The 17657-nt window shown below is 34.4% G+C and overlaps 1 protein-coding gene across 1 annotated transcript; it reads right to left on the reverse strand.

The window, feature by feature from the left end:
* Nucleotides 1-2717: 2717 nt before the first annotated feature.
* LOC110644825 (suppressor of mec-8 and unc-52 protein homolog 1) lies at nt 2718-17333 on the reverse strand. Its single transcript, XM_021797784.2, has 16 exons — nt 17152-17333; nt 16798-17008; nt 15889-16041; nt 14252-14300; nt 12880-12963; nt 12403-12506; nt 11708-11794; nt 11572-11625; nt 7789-7884; nt 6892-7019; nt 6577-6703; nt 6418-6477; nt 6218-6325; nt 5295-5395; nt 4447-4498; nt 2718-3031 (listed from the first exon to the last, which is right to left on the reverse strand). The coding sequence occupies exons 1-16, from the start codon at nt 17175-17177 to the stop codon at nt 2933-2935; spliced, it is 1539 nt and encodes a 512-aa protein (XP_021653476.2). The 5' UTR covers nt 17178-17333; the 3' UTR covers nt 2718-2932.
* Nucleotides 17334-17657: the final 324 nt, after the last annotated feature.

Genomic DNA, 17657 nt, shown 5'->3' on the forward strand with positions numbered 1-17657 from the left:
ATATGTGAGATTTATATATTTAATGAGTGAGTCCCATCATTTTGTTTTTGGATCTATGACAGACCCAGTCCATAATGAATTCAAGATATAAATATTTGAGATTCATATATTTAATAAGTGGATTTCACTATATATCTTACGTTTTAAATACATAATAGACCGAATTTAGGGAAGAAAAATTTAATAAAAATGCATTCTTTCTTTCTTTATTTTCATCAATGTACTGTTTGTTTTGGTATCTGTTTATTATGTTTGATCATGCAAATAATTATAATTAATTAACTAAGTTTCTTGCTAATTAATTAATAAATTAAGAGTGAGGGAAGCAGTAGTGCCTGTGACGGCACGGCACGTCATGGGAAGCAAAAATTTAATTAGCACCATTAATTACTTTACTTATAGGTTTTAATTTATAGTTGATTAAGATTAATTAGTTATGATATATAATAATTCATGTAGGATTTAGCTACCCATTATCTTAAGGCATTGGCCCTATTTAATAATATTAGCGATTTTATAAATTTTTATTATTTTATTAGTCATCTGTCATTTTATTAATTATTAATTGTTAGACATTAATTATTAGTTATTTATATAGCGATTTAAAATAAAAATGTTCAATAAAAATGACTGTTGTATTAGCCGTTAAATATAAAAATAGTGATATCATCTTGTTGATCTTAATTAAAATGTTTTCTCAATCTCTAAAAATTAGGATAATAACTTTTTATAAATCATTTCCTCAATCTCTAAACACTAGTATAAATATTATGCCGATGTCATTAAATAAATCAAAGAAATAATATTTTGACTAGAATTAAAATACTCAAGCTGCCTTAAAAATTATTTTGGAATAGGGCTATTGAGCAAGAGAGAGATGCTTAGATAATGATAAGACTTATTGGCATATATTATTCTAGTGCAAATTTATGTATGGCTCTAGCTAGATAGAGGTCAAATCCCAAGAGTTAATTTCTTGATGTTGAGCTTATAGATGTTCAAAATTTCAATGCAGGGTTGGTATTAGTTCAGATAAGGTTAAAAAGTGTTGAACCAACTTTGTTTTCTTTGTGTTAAGACTTTTTCTTGATTTCAGCTAATCCAAAAATCATCATGTGCTCTAAGCTCAATAGGTGGGTTTGTGTGATTCTATGGGTGGCCACCAATCTGGTTTGAAATTGATAATTTTCATTTAGATTCTCTCCCTTTCAGTTCAAATTTTAATCCAATTCAGTTCTGTTTCGATTAAATTCAATGGTTGATCAAACATTAACCTAGAATTAAAATGCTAATTCGAAATCAATATTAATCAATTTAATTTTGATTCATATTGATTTCAAATCGAACTAATTCAATTCGATTCTAAACTAAACTATGATTAGATTGATACTATTATTTTTTTTGGAGGGGGGAGAATTTTCTCTTCTTTTAGGTCATGGTCAATGAGAGATTACAAGAAGAAAATTTATTTTAAGAGAGTGAAAGGGAGAGATTGGAATTTGGGATAGCTCTTTTTTCTCTTCTCATTAATGTCAAAGATTATAGATCTTCTTTTGCACTATGCTACATCATGAAAAGGAGGCTTTCTTCTCTTTCATGAATATGAGACTCCAATTAATGGCCTTGTTTGCTATAAATCACATGAACAAGTGTTTAGTTAAATGTTTTATTCATTCTGTCTGATGACTCTCAATATGATATGATTTGATAAACTAGCTATTTTTTTTAATTTAATAAATATTACATCAACCTTAATAATCTAAAAACTAGCTATTAAAATTCATAAAGAGATTTTATGCTGCTTAAATTAAAAATCAAGAGATTTTATGCTACAAATTAAAGTTTAAATAACTTACTATTATATGCACCTAAGTTTGAGGTACCATCTATATAATTTACCCTCTAAAAAGAATAGTGTGAAGACTTCCCATGCATGATGATGGAAGACCTTCACATGGCTCATAAGTTACACATCCTATACCCAACCTACGATTGGATGTGAGTGTCAATCATTAAATCAACAACCCAGTAACTAGAGACATGAATTCAAATCTCCATCATCTCCTTTATTGACTCTAAATTTTTTAAAAATAATAAAAAATTGTGCACAAGGATGGAGTTGAAAGAATCAAATTAAATTCATGGGAAAAAGCTTGAAGCAAGCAACAGGGTTAAATAACCAAATGATCAAATGTTTTTATCTTATAAGGCAAAAAGCTGATGACCATGACCCCATTCTTGCAGCAGCGACAAGCAATTGGCAATCATTGGCAATTGAGCTGAAACAGCATGCAGCGTGTGCCATTGCCTAGTAGGAGAGTAAGAATGGAAGACAGGTGAATGATATTGAATATTTTGAGCATTTAGGTGGTTAGTGGATATGTCATATTCTGCTCAATTCTCCCATACAAGGAACCATTTTGTGGAAGCAGAAGAGACTAGTTGCTCACCAACTGCAGCAATGTTAGTCTAAGGGCAAAAGGGCAGCTCAAAACAATAACAAATGTTCCAATCATTTCTAAGGCCTCATAATTCATTGCTGACCATTGTGCCTCTATAGCCATATCCCTGGCTACAAAGAAGATGGGCTCCCAACTGCCAAGTACTGACCAATTTGAGCAAGTATCCTTGTCTATAAACCCCAAGGAAAAGGCAGCTCAAAAGTTAAAAGGGTAGGAAGATTGTTCTCTGCATAATTCAACCTGCTGTGATGGAGATATGTAAAAAGAAATGATCCTTAATTTGTTACCTGTACAAGAAAATGGAATTGAAATTTCTAAGGCTAGTTGGCCACAATGTTCTAGTCCCCTTCAGTTGAGAATGATAGATGCAAGTACATTATTGTTTCAAAGCCGATGGAACATGAAAAGTTGATGTAGAGCAAAAAATTGTCTTTACGAGAGAATTTAAAAAGGATCAACATAAGGGCAATTCAAGGCTTCCATAATTTCATTGTACAATCTTCACTGTATGTTGCAATGAGATTCCGATGGGGATGGTGAGTCACACCTATTACATCTTTCTCATGAACCTGCCAGTAATAAAAAGTCAAAACATGTATGCAGTCACAAGATTATGCACATGAATAATAGTAAGCAGGCTGTTCAACTTGCAACTTTCTACAACCCATTCTAAGGGCTGAATCTAAATGCCAGAAGAGCTGCATCCAGAAAATTCTAAATTCATTTGTACTGAATTAGGGTCTTTATCATTCAATTCAAACAGTCAAATTAAATAGGACTGAAATGAATTATAAAGCTAGAATTAAGAGTCCAGTTTGATTAGCAAATTTTTCCAAATAATTTTAGAACAGTTTAGTTTTTTTTTTTAAAAAAAATAAAAACTAGACCAAACCATAAATTGTTAATACTGTATCATTAATATATTAAACTACTTCACTTCTGATAATTATACCGAAACATACATACTGGATATGCTTATTTATTTTAGAGTTCTAATTTCTAGTCCTACGTATACATTTTGTTCAGTATTATAAGTGCTTTTAACACGCGTTATTCCTTTGCTTAAGTTTATCCATGAGACCTAATGAATTTTCCATGCAAGTGTCTGTTTTGTACAAGAAAGAAAAAGGAAGTGCTATTCTTTTACTTAATTAAATTACTATATTTTTTATTTTTTATATCCCAAATGAGAATATTTCAGTTCAAGTTGATTTAGTTTCTTTATATAAATAGTCAATTTGGTTTGAAAATTTCACCATAACACATTAAACCATACCGTGTACACCATTAGATAGAATAACCTTAGGCTCATGTCAGTATTTTGTGCACATATAGGCATATACCAAACATCAACACAAACCATGTGTACATGGAATTTTGACAACGCTTAATGACCTTTCAAAAAAATTATATACAGAATATGCATATATATAAAAATTTCACTAGTGACTATTTATTGAATGTTAAAGATCATGTGAAATGATTTTCTCTAATTGGATCATATCAATTCCCATAAAGCCTTTCCCCGTAGTTGAAACAAGGATTGCTACATGTGGTTCAGCTTCCTTCCCTACCTCCTGGAGTTCAACTGAAAACTATGACCTTATGTTTGGGTGGAAGGGGTTGAAATGGTGAGATTTGACTTTGCTAATACCTAGGTTTTCTTTGATTGATTAGATTTATGAATTTATAGTATAGGTTCCCAAATGTAGATAAAAAATTATTAGACAACCATAAAAAATAATTTCAAGTCCACTTCAAGTTTTGAAACACATTCACAAATTTAATCTTCATTTATGTAAATTCAAGCAATTTAAATAAAAATCTTATCCAAATATCCTCATTTGAAATAAATATATCCAAACACAGCATGAATTTATTTTCACAAAATCGCAACTAATTGTTAAGTTATTCTGATGACAAATAAATGAGAAAGAAACTGGAGGCCTATTGAACCATCTTAACCTCTATCAATTTCACTTACCTTCATCAGATGCTCTAGTTTACCAGATTGGTGGCTGAAGCAGTACGTATTCCTGCAGATGATTTTCAGAATATGTCAGTAAATATGATCAAAAGCAGTCCCACAGCTGTGAAACAAGAAAAAACTGAGGACATCTCAGTTTTACTGTAGAAAATTGTACAGACAAATATATTGCAGATTTCAATATGATGGTCAGTGCAATTCAATTACCACCGTAGGATGACAAGAATGATATCTTAGCAAAAGGCAGTAAAGTTGAATGTCATAAAGGCATCCGAGGATATAGAAAATAGTGAACACCAATGCAAAACAGTTGACAGCTTTGATTTGATGTGAATCACAAAATTTGTCCTAACCACTCCTGCATCCCGGTGGGTTTTACAATAGTACAATCTACATCATAGATTCAAGAACAATTCAACTTTTATTTCCTTTAGCTATTGCTCAAGCAAATGTAACATGGAAAGATGAAAACTACACTTACCCGGAAGGAACAAGAAAAGAAAAATGGAAATGACAAAAATATATAGTAAACAAAAAATAACATGTTTAGCAGCATAGCATGTCTATGACCTTCATACCGATATTAGTACAACACAAGATCAAACTTCATATAAATCAAACAAAACTCAACTCAACTCAACTAAGCCTTTATCCCAAAAATTTAGGGTCGGCTATATGGATTCGCTTTCTCCACTCTAAACGATTTTGGGTTAAATACTCAAAAATGTGTAATATAAATCAAACAAAATTAAGAGCAATTGTAGATCAAAGTAGATGGAGAATAAAATTTCATACCAAAAGGTAGAAGACTTGGCTATAAAAATGCAGAACTTAGAAAGCAATACCTGTCTTCACCAACACAATATATCCATTCCCCTTTTGGTGACAAACATGCTGCGACAAAATCTCCACCTTCTCTTTTACCAGATGAGAAACTCTTCACAACCTACACAATGATTTAAAAACAAAATTTCAAACAATAATCATTCCCCTTTAGCCTCAAATGTATTTACTTGAATTTATGGAAACTCAAATTCACCAAAGTTGTTTCCTCAAATAAATTTCTACACATACAATTGCATCAATGGTGATCCAGTACTCAATGAAGAAACATGTGACGAATCATGACATCATGTATCATATTTTTTAATTTTATTTTATTTTTCTTGATGAGATAATTTTGTTTTGTCATATACTCATATACTCATTTACCATTAATTATATGTACAATAGAATGTATTTTTTTTAATCATTATATTTTAGCCCAGCTAAGTGTATACTATCTTTCAAAATACTCATTCTTTCAGTAAACAAATTTAATCCAGCATGATTGCATTATGGGTGCCAATCTGTGCATTCAAATATCCCTTTGTCCAGAATACAATTCATATGTGTCTATGTGATTCCTGTTTTTTGTTTGTAATTTGTAGTGTACCATGTCCATTAGATTGGCCTATTCTTTAAGTCCATAAAAAGAAAACCAAGTTCAAGAATCAGCCATCAAAAGAATCCACACATTAACAGCAATGAGGCGGCCATGCAAACAGCTGCTGCAGTAAATTCACAGATTATAATCAAAATGGAGCTGGCAGACTAACATATGATTCAATCCAAAAAGCCTAAACACATAGAAGCTATAAAATACGTCACTTTTACTTTATGGTATAACATTATTTGAGTCAAGAAATTCACAGAAGAGCACCGAGAGGGTGTCAGTCTCACTCATAGTGAAACATGTTATTTCATTTCTTTTGAGTTGAGAAGCTACCTGTCCTTGAAGGGTCATGATGCATATCGATGATGTCTTATTACAAACAACAATGTGATCTGTGTTCTTTGGGAAAAGATGAACAGAGTTCACAGAAGCATCACCTCCCTAACAGTTCAAAGAGAGGAAGAATTATGCATGAACTAAATCAAAAAGACGGAAACAAAAATGTTTCATCCCAAATGGGAAAAAAAATATACCCTCAATGGAGGCGGTGGCCTAAATGTATGTATACACTCTGTACTCTTCACATCCCAAACCTATTAAAGGCAAAACACAGTCTGTTATGCAAACACACGGAAAGAAAAGTCACCGAATGATAGGGCTCAACACCTAAAATACCTACACATGCAACTTACCTTGACTGTACAATCACTGGAGGCAGTAATAACACGAGTTCCATCACTTGTAAAGATGGCATCATTCACGTAGGATGTATGACCCCGGAATTCTTTTAACAACTTGCCAGATTTTAGGCCATGTATTCTATATCAAACACAACAAATAGTTATCCAAAACTGTACCAGCCAAGGTGAGAAAATTTATTGTTCTATAAATACAGAACTAAACAAAGCTAGAAACTTCATTAAAGGTAAATGAAAAATTAAGATAAGTGTAAAGCTAATGTCCAAGAGAAGGACAAAAAAAGGGGGGGGGGAACCTCATTAACCAACCTGGCTGTGCTGTCAAAGGATGTACTTAGCAGCTGGCTTCCATCACGAGAGAAGACAACACTAGTTACTCCTTGAGAATGCGCACGTTCAAGACGGCGCAAGCATTGACCAGTCCTTATCCGCCAAACCTAAAAATTACAAACCAGACAAAGTTTATACATATTTCAATATCAAAATTCCAAGTCTTGTACATTTTTGCAAGACTTTATCACTGATGATGCATATTTGGCCTAAACCTGAAAAACATGAGGTGATAAGTCCAGATTGTTGTGGTCAAAGTTGTTTTAGATTTACAATAGATGCCAAAATGTTTTCCCTCAATTCATAATCCAACTTTTATAATCCTCACAAGCTCGCCAAAAAAATTTGATGATTGCACGCTAACCATGATAACCTAAGCAACTCACCCAAGGATGCAAATTGGACGGCAGCTGGAAAAACACAATGTATAAGTCCAACTTACTATGGTCAATGTTTCTGTTACTGTGCTACAATTTATACCAAAAAATGTTTTTTTTTTTTTCTCCATTCATAGGAACATCTTAATCCACATAATCTTGTCAAAAAATAAACACAACTGCACACTACCTCAACATAACCAAAACATCTCCAAGCATTAAGCACACCTACTATTCATCAATGTTTTAGCTCTTCCCAAAGAAAATTCATAATTTTGTTATTATATAGAAGCTAGTTGCTCCAAAAATTCACACTTTACACAAGACTTTTACAGGATAATACATCTATTAGCTTGGAAGGAGCCAACATGGACATATTTAATAATTCACAGATGATTAATAAATTATGATTAAAAAAGGGCAGGTGCTATTTGAATTGAATTAAAGAGAAAGAAGTTTCACAACCATAACCTAAATCTAAGCACACAATAAAACTTACTTTGATCTTCCCATCTTGGGAACCCGATGCAATCATCTCAGAATCTCGGCTAAAATCAACACATAGGACAGGATCATCATGCATCATAAAGGTTTCCTGAAAAAAGTTTACTATTCATTAGTAAATGCACCATAGCAGAGAGCTGCACTGCTGCAAAGCTAGCATACTAGGGATACATTTGCAGTACCTATAAAAATCGTCACTCCTATTTTTTTTATTTTTTGGTTGCTGGTGAATTATAGATAGGTTCAACTAACATTGAATTAAACCAGGTTTCTTCTGGGGTGAGCAAATATCCAATTATGCATTTTTGGATAAGTGGTTAAAAGTATTGTAGATGAGCAGAATATTGATAAGATTCAAATATATGATTAATGGAAAGGACACAAGATTCCCATGCTCCCATGGTGAGACACTCTGATGGTGCTCAGCTTAAAAGAGCTATTATAAGTGGCCGCAATGATTCTGCTTGGTAGATTATCTCCAAAAGGGGGTTGGCAATATATTATTTTGGGATGATTTATGGTGTGCTTATGAATATTAAAGGCTTATTTTCCATATTTATATTCCATGGCATTGGATAATACGCAATAACAACTCAACTCAACTCATCTAAGCCTTTATCCCAAAAATTTTGGGTCGGCTATATGGATTCGCTTTTTCCACTATGAACGATTTTGGGTTAAATATTCAGAAATGTGTAATGCTTCTAAGTCATGTTGTACTACTCTCCTCCAAGTCAATTTAGGTCTACCCCTTTTTTTCTTTCTATCCTTTAACCTAATGTGCTCTACTTGTCTAACTGGAGCCTCCGTATGTCTACGCTTCACATGACCAAACCACCTCAATCTCCCTTCTCTCAACTTATCTTCAATTGGCACCACTCCTACATTTTCTCTAATACTCTCATTACGGACTTTATCTAGTCTAGTATGGCCACTCATCCACCTTAACATTCTCATCTCTGCAACTCTTATCTTAGATGCATACGACTCTTTCAGTGCCCAACACTCACTACCATATAACATAGCCGGTCATATGGCTGTACGGTAAAATTTTCCTTTCAATTTATTGGGAATCTTACGATCACATAAAACTCCCGTGGCACGTCTCCACTTCAACCATCCGGCTTTAATCCTATGACTAACATCCTCCTCACATCCCCCATCTACTTGAAAGACTGAGCCTAGATATTTAAAGTGATTACTTTGTAACAGTACCACTCCATTCAAACTAACTCCTTCCCTATCACCAGTTTGGCCTTTACTGAACTTGCAATACATGTATTCTGTCTTCGTTCTACTTAACTTAAAACCCTTTGACTCTAGAGTACTTCTCCAAAGTTCTAACTTTCTATTGACTCCCTCTCGTGTCTCATCTATCAGAACAATATCATCCGCAAACATCATGCACCAAGGAATACTCTCTTGTATATGTTTCGTCAGTTCATCTTAAACTAATGTAAAAAGGTAAGGGCTTATGGCTGATCCTTGGTGTAATCCAATTGAGATCGAAAAATCTCGTGTCCCCTCCCACTGTGCGCACAATAGTAGTTGTTCCTTCATACATATCTTTCAATACTTGTATGTACCTAATAGATACCCTCTTTTGTTCTAACACATTCCATAAGACCTCTCTTGGAACACTATCATAAGCCTTCTCCAAATCAATAAAAACCATGTGTAGATCTTTCTTCACATCTCTATATTTCTCCATTAAGCTTCTAATGAGAAAGATCCCTTCCATAGTTGAACGACCGGGCATGAAACCAAATTGATTGAGAGAGATAGAAGTATCATGACGTAGTCGATGCTCCAAAACTCTCTCCCACAACTTCATAGTATGGCTCATGAGTTTAATTCCCCTATAGTTTGAGCAACTCTGTATGTCTCCCTTATTTTTAAAAATAGGTACTAAAATGTCTTCCTCCATTCATTAGGCATTTTCTTTGTGTTTAGAATCTTATTAAATAATTTAGTTAACCATGCCACTCCCATATCTCCCAAATACTTCCACACTTCAATTGGTATTTCATCGGGTCCACAGGCTTTACCCACTTTCATTCTCTTAAGTGCTTCCTTTACTTCTAAAGATCAAATCCTTCTAGTATAATTTACATTCTTTTCTATTGTTCTATAATCTATATTCACGCTATTACCATTTTGACTATTATTAAAGAGATCATTAAAATAATTTCTCCATCTTTCTTTAATGTCCTCATCTTTCACTAACACTTTTCCTTCTTTATCCTTAATGCACCTAACTTGATTGAGATCTTGACATTTCCTTTCTCTACTCCTTGCTAATCTATAAATATCTCTCTCCTTCTTTAGTTCCAAGTTTCTCATATAACTTTTCAAAGGCCTGTGCTCTTGCTTGACTAACTGCCTTTTTTGCCTCTTTCTTTGCTATCTTGTACTGTTCATATGCCTCATTATTATCACATTTAGGTAATTTCTTATACCATTCCCTTTTTCTCTTCACTGCCTTTTGTACTTCCTCATTCCACCACCATCTCTCTTTTGAGGGTGGTCCATGTCCTTTAGACTCTCCAAGTACTTTTCTAGCTACTTCTCTAATCTTTGATGCCATCTGTATCCACATATCATTGGCCTTCATATCTAGCTTTCATACTTCGGACTCGAGAAGCTCATTTTTGAACTCCACTTGCTTTACTCCTTTGAACTCCCACCACTTTGTTCGAGCTACACTATTTCTTCTGACCTTATTTGAATTGTTCCTAAACTTGACATCCAAGACCACCAACCTATGTTGACTTGTTAAAGCCTCTCCTGGAATGACCTTGCAATCCTTGCATAGAGCTCCATTTGTCTTCCTGGTTAAGAGGAAGTCGATTTGGCTTCTATGTTGCCCACTTTTGAAAGTCACTAAATGTGACTCTTTTTATAAAGTAGGTCTTTGCTAGTATTAGGTCGTATGCCATAGCAAAATCCAGGATGCTTTTTCCCTCCTCATTTTGACTGCCAAAACTAAAACCTCCATGAACATTCTCATAACCTTGTCTATCACTTCCTACATGTCCATTCAAATCTCCACCAATGAAAACATTCTCTTCATTCGGTATGCTTTGCATTAAATCATCCATATCTTCCCAAAACCTTTGTTTACTCTCACTGTCTAGTCCTATTTGTGGGGCATAAGCACTAACTATATTTATTGTTAGTGCTGAGCCGCAAAAACTCAATGTCTCAACCTATATCAAAAGAAACAAATAATATTTTCTTGTTACCTCTAGTAAATGATAAAGACAAAAGTCAGAAGTGTAAAAACAAGACTTGATAAAGTCCCTCAAAGAAAAACCCAAGTACTTGACTTGAGAATGTCTAGATCCAAATATGTACCGAACCACAAACACCGAACAAGCTTTCGTCCAAGATGTTCATGGTTCAGATGCCTTCATTCAGACGTCCATGATTCAGCCAACGGTCATAAATGCCTGGAATCTTAGAGTCCATTACACCCTTTAACATCATTTAATCTAGATTGTGTGAAATAAGGTAAGCATTGATAATCCATTGTAACAGTTCCAGGACAAAGCCTATTAGAAGGATAACCTTTCTCTTACAACAGATACACATTCTTGTTTTCTCAATCTCCTGAATCTCTCATTACTTTCGAGAATATCTTACTAACTTGAGTATCAAAGTGGTTACCTAAATCCAACCGATCCTATCTGATTTCTCGACAGGTTACGGGCACCAATGTGGATGGCTCATGGCAACATCAAGACTAAAATGAAAAGAAATAAAAAGGGGGACTTACATCAGCCTGGTACTGAAGATCCTTCTTGAGCTTTCCGCTTAGGTAATCCCAGACCTAGTGGAGATCAATAAGTACGAGATCAATAAAATTCATCCATCAATTTTTGGTTAATGGAAGAAACTTCACAAAAAGATACCTCAATGAACCCATCAACAGAGCATGAGACAAGGAACTGCCCATCTGGTGAGAACCGAGCACATTCTGCATGACTTTTTGATCCAAACTACAGCCAAAAAAAAATTCAGGCATAATAAGGAGGACATACAATTTAGGTCTCAGTAACATGCACAGGCAATTCATGCAAACTAAATAAAGCTAATAAGCATACAACAAGATAAAAAAAGGAATTGTATGTCCAATGTAAAAATTCTTGATTACCCTACCTTGTTCTTACAACCCACATATACTTGGAACAGTAAATATTTGTTTGAATGTTATAAAAGCACAGACCAAGAAGTGAGTCATTGCTTGGGTAGTGTGTACACCATTTAGAAAGAGAGAAACTGATAATTGTTTGGTAAAAGATGAATTACATCCATTCTTCATTTGCTCTTTAGTGGGAGATTTCTTCTTCAGGCTGAAATTGCCATCAGGGGCAATGTTAATACAGAGGTATCTGAGAATAGATAGGCTTAGCCATGAGCTAGTTGAGATAATTTGCTTCAAAGAAAGACAGCAAAGCCTAGCTCAAATGGAAATGAACTATCATAGCTGCCATATGTGACACACAAATTTCTATAAATTCAATTTTCAGGCACTTAAGAGATAGTCCAAACGTTTTAAAACAGATGGAAAATTAGATAACAATTACTTATAGGTCCAAATACTAACCTTAATAGTGTGTGCGAGAGTCGTAGGGTACATGTCATCTACATCCTGTTTCATAGCAGCTGTTCCTCTAAATAAGTCAAACTGTGTTCCTGGTGGAAGCAACCCTGAAAGACCAAAATAAAATGCTTCATCAGGAAAGCAATTCTTCATCCCAAACAACCCCAGCATCCCAAGCGGGTTGCAGGCACAGGCTGCAGTAGCCAGTAGGTTTTTGACCATCACAAAAACACAACAAATAAGAACAAAAAGGTGATAACACCAACGTTGATATATGCAAGATTGTAAGAAATGAGCATTTTAGAAGCAACTTGATATATATATATAGATAGATAGATAGATAGATAGAGAGAGAGAGAGAGAGAGTATTGATTTTTTAAACAAGCAAAACAAATGTCATCTATGAAAATTCTTCAGTTGGTTTGAAATAAACTTTCAAATCAAAATAGAATACAAATATCATTAGGTCCAGAATCTCACCTTGGTGTTGCTGCCACTTTAGGGCCTGGCCAATTAAAGCCATTAATCGAGAAGGTGGAACAACACTAACTTCTGAAGCTAGAGCTGAATGCATAAAAGGTAAAAAGAATTTCATTGACTAGAAAACCTAAAATAAAGCATAAACAGAAATGCATGCAAAGCAACAGGTACCGTGAATACATCCATTGCAAAAATTTTAAAACCTTATTTTGTTATGTATATTTGCCTGCTGCCTATATCTTGCAATCTTAACTGAAACCTATTTGCTGAATTCCACACTGGTGATAAAAAGCTTGACTCTAACTTACATGCACTCTAAATGCCATAAGAAATAATATAAAACAACAATCCCCCCCACATCACCTTTATGGGTGGTTTTGAAACAACCATTAGGTTGAGCCAGGGAGTAGGTTGAAAGGCTATTTAAGTCAATCCCATTAACCATCATTTAGAAGTTTATATCCTGCTTTCTTTTTTGTTTTCACTTTATTAAGCCTTCTTCTTTATCAACATCTTTTAGCTGTTTCTATTTAAATAACTAGTCTGGGCACCTAGAAACTTCACAAGTTGAGCAATTGTCCTTCTACAACATAGCTTTCCCTTTCTCTCACAAGTAAAAGGAAAGAAAGGGGGCAATGGGGGTGAGGGAAAGAGGGGCAGGGGGAAGAACCATATTGGACACAGCCCATGCAACAAAATGCACATAAAAGAAGAAATTTCCTTGAAAATGTTCAAAAATCCAAATCATCAAGAAAAGAATCTCATGTAATACCTCAATAATGCACCGAATCATTAAAGCCATGATTTCATCAAATCAGCAGCTTAAAACCTGTTGGACCTCCAAGAGCCATACTGTATAACAGGCTAAAACCTTATTCTTTCAACCTAGATTTCCGATTCATTCATGTGTAGTTTCTATCATCTCCCACGTTTGGATACCATATCCAGCACTTGTAAGGGCTGGCCCACTACAACAATGATATGTTGCAACCCCAAAATGCCAAGGGTACGTAATGTAAAAGAGAACAAAAAATAGAAAACAACCAATTATCAAAATACCGCTACACTGTTATGCTAACACAATGATGATAATCCTGTAGAGCTGCCACATTTAGCAATCTTAATGCTCAACTCTAGGCATTTCAAGGCTTGAAGCAAGATAAGGCAGAAGATGAGAGAACCAACCCAATTATTCAGGAAGATAATGAGAAAAATAACAGTGAATTCTATTTCTAACAATCAAGAAGAAAAATCGCATATTGAACCTTTAAATATTAAGGAATTCATTGTCAATTATGAAACATTCAATATAAATTAAGTGCAGGGGATCTTCACAATTAATTCAATAACAGGAATGTAAACGAGGAAAAACCTTGGGCAATCTGTGCACGACGTTTCTCCTTGGTTGAATCCTGGTAAGCCTGTCGCATTCGACATAGGTCTTCAATATTAGTGAAGAATACACTCAATGATTGATAGAATAGAAATCCATTGCATTAAAAAGTTACTATAATAATAATAATAATAACCGCCTCACAAGTTCTTTACCCCAACTGATTCATTTCCTCAAAGTGACACAGCCCAGCAGAGAAAATATTAAAGCCAACACAACTAAAAAAGAACAAAGAATTGAGAATCAAAAAGTGGCACTAGTTTATAATTAAAACCAGTGTTGTCAAGAGGCACCTGGGTGCTCGCCTAGCCCTAGGGCGATGGAGGACCTTCTCGCCTTAAGGGCGCTCAGCACTTTTGACAACATAGATTAAATCAGTATAAGTGCAACAAGGAACCATATAAGAGTAGGTACAAATTTCTCACAACACCACAAACAGGTACATTACCAAAGAACCTTAGCTTCCTTCTTTATTTTTCCCCATAAGCCCTTAAGATGAATCACCAAAATTCCCATATAACTATTCACCAGCTCTAGAAAAAGGCCTAATCCATATGTCACACATAATTTACTTGACTAAATATATTCATTATTCAAAATTGATCAAAATCTAAAATATGGATGGCTTCTATTTTTTGGATAAAGAAAGACAACTTTGTAGCTCATAAGAAATCATTGTATTTTATAACCAAAGAAAATTTATACACATAAAATCTAGATAATAACTTTATACTAATGCACTACCATGTTTTGAGCTTTATATTTTGAAGTTTCAAAGTTTTGAATTTAGTTCTTGAATTAAACTGATAAACTTCATTCCAAGCATCAACCTTAAACCTCAGCATGGTAGCTTGTCACACACTAGCTCAAGTTGAGCTAGCCCTTATAAACACAAGTCAAGTTCACTTCAAACCTATTTTCAGTCCAACACTATGAAAAAGGCATGTCCAAACACTTCGGTTGCATCTGCTTTTACAAACAGATGCAAAAGCCTCCCAACTCCACATAGTCTTCCTCAGTCCACCCTCATAACATCTAAATGTCAGGGTAGCCTAATCTCTCCCCTCCACATTGAACATACTCTAAAGACAGTCAAACAAATATCCACAAAGGCTATTCCTATCAATCAAGTAGCCCCTCATTGCTTGTCAAATGGTATTGAGTTTAATCCTCCATAAGATACCTACTTGATACCACCATAAATGAAGATGAATATATGTAGGAATTGTGAAAATCATATAGAGCTATGCTGCTAGATGATATTGATAATCAAGAATTCACATTTCATGAGTAGTGAGTTGATTCTTTTCAGATGAACCCTAACTTGGGAATAACACAAGCAAATCCTAGGACAGGAAAGTAAATTCATGAATACACAGACATTGATGCAATGTTTATACAATGAATTAAAAAACAAGGCATATCTATAAACAGATTAAGCACTGCCCACTGAAGGCGTTCCAAAGATCATCACAGATACAAGGTATGTTCATGTATAGCTATTAAAAAAGATAGAAGAAGGAGTAGAAAAGGAAAGATAGAAACTTGCATTCACATAATAAAAAATGAATAAAACAAATCATAGCACAAAAACAGCAAGAAACATAATTTTTAACCTCATTTGGATCGAAATAAGTTCTAACTAGGAGATGCTCAAGACGCAAGTATCTCTCAGGTTGCTCCTGCTTCATGACACCCATTGCCTGAGTTTGCCTTAAAATGGCACGTGCAGTGTCTAACTCTCGAAGTTCTATCATTTCTAATACAATCTGCAACATTCACGAAAGAAAGCAATCAAAAGAATCTCCATGGAAACAAAGAACTTCAAAGTTAGTAACACAAATGCAGTAAATGACTTGATGCGTTGCTATGGATAAGCTTGGTCTCAGGCTCATATGAGCCCAGTAGAGGATACAAATACAACTGTGGCCTGGACTGTAACATGCATCTCACAGAAGAGGGCTCAAACACAATTGGGAACTTTGGGATGGTGCCAAGGAACAAAGGAAGAAGAAGAACTTCCAGTCAATCACATGAAAAGGCTCAAGTAATATTAGCTAACTGTCATAAGCAATGTAGAGAAATAACAAGAACAGTGATTACAAAAGCCTCTCTCTCTCTTCTTTTTTTTTTCAATTTTCCATGTTTTAATTAGACTACATGGCAAACTCGAGCCAAAACTAACAAAGGTATTCAAATTTAAACACAGAAAGTTTCTGTTAAATTATTAAATTTTGGAGAAATGAGTCATCAAAAAAATTCTTAGATAAAGCGTAAAAACAAAATCATGGCATGATTAGAGACCTTCCAGTGACAGCAATACAAAAGTATGAACAAGCTTTAGCTTATAACCACTACGGTGCAGGTATAAGTTCCACTTTCAAAAGAACTCAATATCGATATCAGCAACAAATGCTGAAGTGTAAAGATTGTTCCCAAGATCTTTTCTCCAAAGACCCACCATTTCAGCCAGCAAGATCACAACTGGGTACTGCCCAAAAAGTGATATAACCAAACCTACGAACCTGCTCATACAAGTCCTCCAATTTATTTCTGGGAAGCTTGAGTTGAGCCACTTGAGGCAATATAGCATCCCATCTTCCACTATTGATATCAGCAACAAACGTCTCGATACTATCCACTGTATTGAGCGAGACTTGGCACTCATTCTGCAACGTCTGGAACGTTTGGTGCAATGAATTCTCTTTGCAGAACTGGAGCACGATCTTGATCACACTGCCAGTACAATTTATCAGAATTTCACAAAAAAAAAAGAATCCCAGAAAAAACAAATTGAGGGAAATGTGATTAAGCAAGAGAAAGAAGCGACTTTGAGCTAATGAGAGGTTCAATTCAAGCATTCCTAGAACGGTACTTACTCTCGAGCTTCAATTTCTAGAGTCATCCTTTGCTCTTACAGCCAGCGAATACGCGCGCCCGTGTTGAGGAGAGAAAGTGTGGTTAGGGTTTTCAATTTTTCACAACGTCCATTTGAACGGATGATGCTTGGAGTTAAATTAAGACATTGTTTGGAAGGGACGCCATGCTTAGCCATTGGCAATTTGGCTTTTTTTTTTTTTTTAATGGCAATTTGGTATAGTTATTAATTAAAAGGAAAAATAAACTTTAACTAAGTCGTCTTCAGGACTATAGTGCCTTGAATTTAAATTGCAATAAAAGTTAATTATATAAAAAAATAAAATAAATATTCTTAATTTTCTTACTTTTTAGTATTATTAGTATTTTTGAAATTGTGTATTGTGTGCTGTTTATATTCGCTAAATAATTATTTGTCAATTAATTTTTTTATATGTAATTTTCGATAAATGTTTATACTAATTAATTAATAAATTTTAAAATTAAGAAAATTAAAGAAAGAATCTAA

This window comes from Hevea brasiliensis, chromosome 9 (assembly GCF_030052815.1).
Source record: "Hevea brasiliensis isolate MT/VB/25A 57/8 chromosome 9, ASM3005281v1, whole genome shotgun sequence".
In the NCBI taxonomy this organism is placed as follows: domain Eukaryota; kingdom Viridiplantae; phylum Streptophyta; class Magnoliopsida; order Malpighiales; family Euphorbiaceae; genus Hevea; species Hevea brasiliensis.

Bases quoted from the DNA above. Each gene is read 5' to 3' on its own strand.
- LOC110644825 (XM_021797784.2), bottom strand. From the start codon at position 17,177: ATGACTCTAGAAATTGAAGCTCGAGA. The intron at 17,009-17,151 runs GTAAGTACCGTT...TTGTACTGGCAG, and splicing joins CTAGAAATTGAAGCTCGAGA to TGTGATCAAGATCGTGCTCC. The intron at 4,499-5,294 runs GTATTGCTTTCT...AATCATCTGCAG, and splicing joins TATTGTGTTGGTGAAGACAG to GAATACGTACTGCTTCAGCC.